At 55.0% G+C, this 2,047-nt stretch overlaps 1 protein-coding gene across 1 annotated transcript; it reads left to right on the top strand.

The window, feature by feature from the left end:
* The first annotated feature begins 286 nt into the window (after nt 1-286).
* On the top strand, nt 287-1,555 carry LOC130605567 (acetylcholinesterase-like). Its single transcript, XM_057421168.1, has 2 exons — nt 287-620; nt 1,424-1,555. Exons 1-2 carry the CDS (start codon nt 287-289, stop codon nt 1,543-1,545), a joined length of 456 nt encoding a protein of 151 aa, XP_057277151.1. The 3' UTR covers nt 1,546-1,555.
* The last annotated feature ends 492 nt before the right edge of the window (nt 1,556-2,047 follow it).

Below are 2,047 nucleotides of genomic sequence, written 5' to 3'. Positions count from 1 at the left end.
ATGACGATGATGATGTTGATGATGATGATGGATGATGATGACAATGACGATGATGATGACGGATGACGATGTTGATGATGATGATGGATGATGATGACAATGACGATGATGATGACGGATGACGATGTTGATGATGATGATGGATGATGATGACAATGACGATGATGATGACGGATGACGATGTTGATGATGATGATGGATGATGATGACAATGACGATGATGATGACGGATGACGATGTTGATGATGATGATGGATGATGATGACAATGACGATGATGATGACGGATGACGATGTTGATGATGATGATGGATGCTGATGCCGATGATGGATGCCGATGCCGATGGATGCCGATGATGATGTCAATGATGATGCCGATGCTGCCCCCCCCCGCCCCCCAACCCACCCCCCATCTCCCTCTCACCGGTGCCCGGTTGCCCCACAGGGACCCGAACGGGCGCGAGGAGGAGCCGGGGGCGGGCGCGCGGTGGCCCCGGTTCACGGCGAGGGGCCAAGGCTACGCTCGACTCAACACCGCCCCCTTGAGCCAGGGCAAGGGACTGCGGGCCCAGGCCTGCGCCTTCTGGACCCGCTTCCTGCCCAAGCTGCTGCACGCAACCGGTAACGGGATGTGGGGCACGGGGTGTGGGGCACGGGGTGCGGGATATGGGGTGGTGTGGGGTAGGGGGTGGTGTGGGGTATGGGGTTTTGTGGGATATGGGGTTTTGTGGGATATGGGGTTTTGTGGGGTATGGGGTTTTATGGGATATGGGGTGATATGGGATATGGGGTATTAGGGGATATTATGATATCCCCTAATATGATATGGGATATTATGGGGTGATATGGGGGATTATGGGATTATGGGGCATTATGGCCTATGGGATATTATGGGATATGGGATATTATGGGATATGGGATATTATGGGATATGGGGTGACATGGGGTATGGGGTTTTATGTGATATTATGGGGTGTGGGGTATTAGGGGCTATGAGGTATTATGGGATATGGGGTGATCTGGGGTATTATGGGATATGGGGCATTATGGGATATGTGATATTATGGGATATGGGATATTATGGGATATGGGATATTATGGGATATGGGGTGACATGGGATATGGGATATCATGGGCTATGGGGTATTATGGGCTATGGGTTATTATGGGATATGGGATATTATGTGATATGGGATATCATGGGCTATGGGGTATTATGGGTTATGGGGCATTATGGGCTATGGGTTATTATGGGCTGTGGGTTATTATGGGCTATGGGTTATTATGGTCTATGGGGTATTATGGGCTATGGGTTATTATGGGCTGTGGGTTATTCTGGTCTATGGGGTATTCTGGTCTATGGGGTATTCTGGTCTATGGGGAGTGGGCTCAAGGGGTTCTATGGGTCTGACGCGGTCCCGCAGGCCCCATGGAGGAGGCCGAGCGCCAGTGGAGGCAGGAGTTCCACCGCTGGAGCTCGTACATGGGGCGCTGGCAGAGCCACTTCGAGCACTACAGCCGCATGGAGCCCTGCCAGCAGCTCTGATGCGCCCCACAGCGCCCCATAGCGCCCCATAGCGCCCCATAGCGCCCCATAGCGACCCATAGCGACCCCCCCATAGGGATACCCCATAGGGAAGACCCCCCCCCCCCAATAGGGACCTCCATAGGGACACCCATAGGGAGCCCACCATAGGGAACCCCCCCCATAGAGACCCCCCCATATGGATACCCCATAGGGCCCCCCCCATAGAGACCCCCCCATATGGATACCCCATAGGGCCCCCCCCCATACCCCTTAGGGCCCCCCCCCCCATAGAGACCCCTCCATATGGATACTCCATAGGCCCCCCCCCATAGAGACCCCCCAATACGGATACCCCATAGGGTCCCCCCCCATAGAGACCCCCCCATATGGATACCCCATAGGGCCCCCCCCCATAGAGACCCCCTATAGGGACCCTTATAGAGACCCCCCTATAGGGATACCCCATAGGGCCCCCCCCCATAGAGACCCCCCAATACGGATACCCCATAGGGCCCCCCCC

The sequence above is a fragment of the Pezoporus wallicus genome, unplaced genomic scaffold, assembly GCF_028554395.1.
Source record: "Pezoporus wallicus isolate ANWC-B61680 ecotype Strahan unplaced genomic scaffold, APGP_CSIRO_Pwel_v1 contig_13324, whole genome shotgun sequence".
NCBI classification, from domain to species: domain Eukaryota; kingdom Metazoa; phylum Chordata; class Aves; order Psittaciformes; family Psittacidae; genus Pezoporus; species Pezoporus wallicus.
This window is presented reverse-complemented; position numbering and strand designations above follow the sequence as displayed.

Excerpts from the sequence above, each read along its gene's own strand:
- LOC130605567 (XM_057421168.1), top strand. The coding sequence starts at position 287 with ATGACGATGTTGATGATGATGATGGATGCTGATGCCGATGATGGATGC. Across the intron at positions 621-1,423 it reads CAAGCTGCTGCACGCAACCG|GCCCCATGGAGGAGGCCGAG; the intron begins GTAACGGGATGT and ends GCGGTCCCGCAG.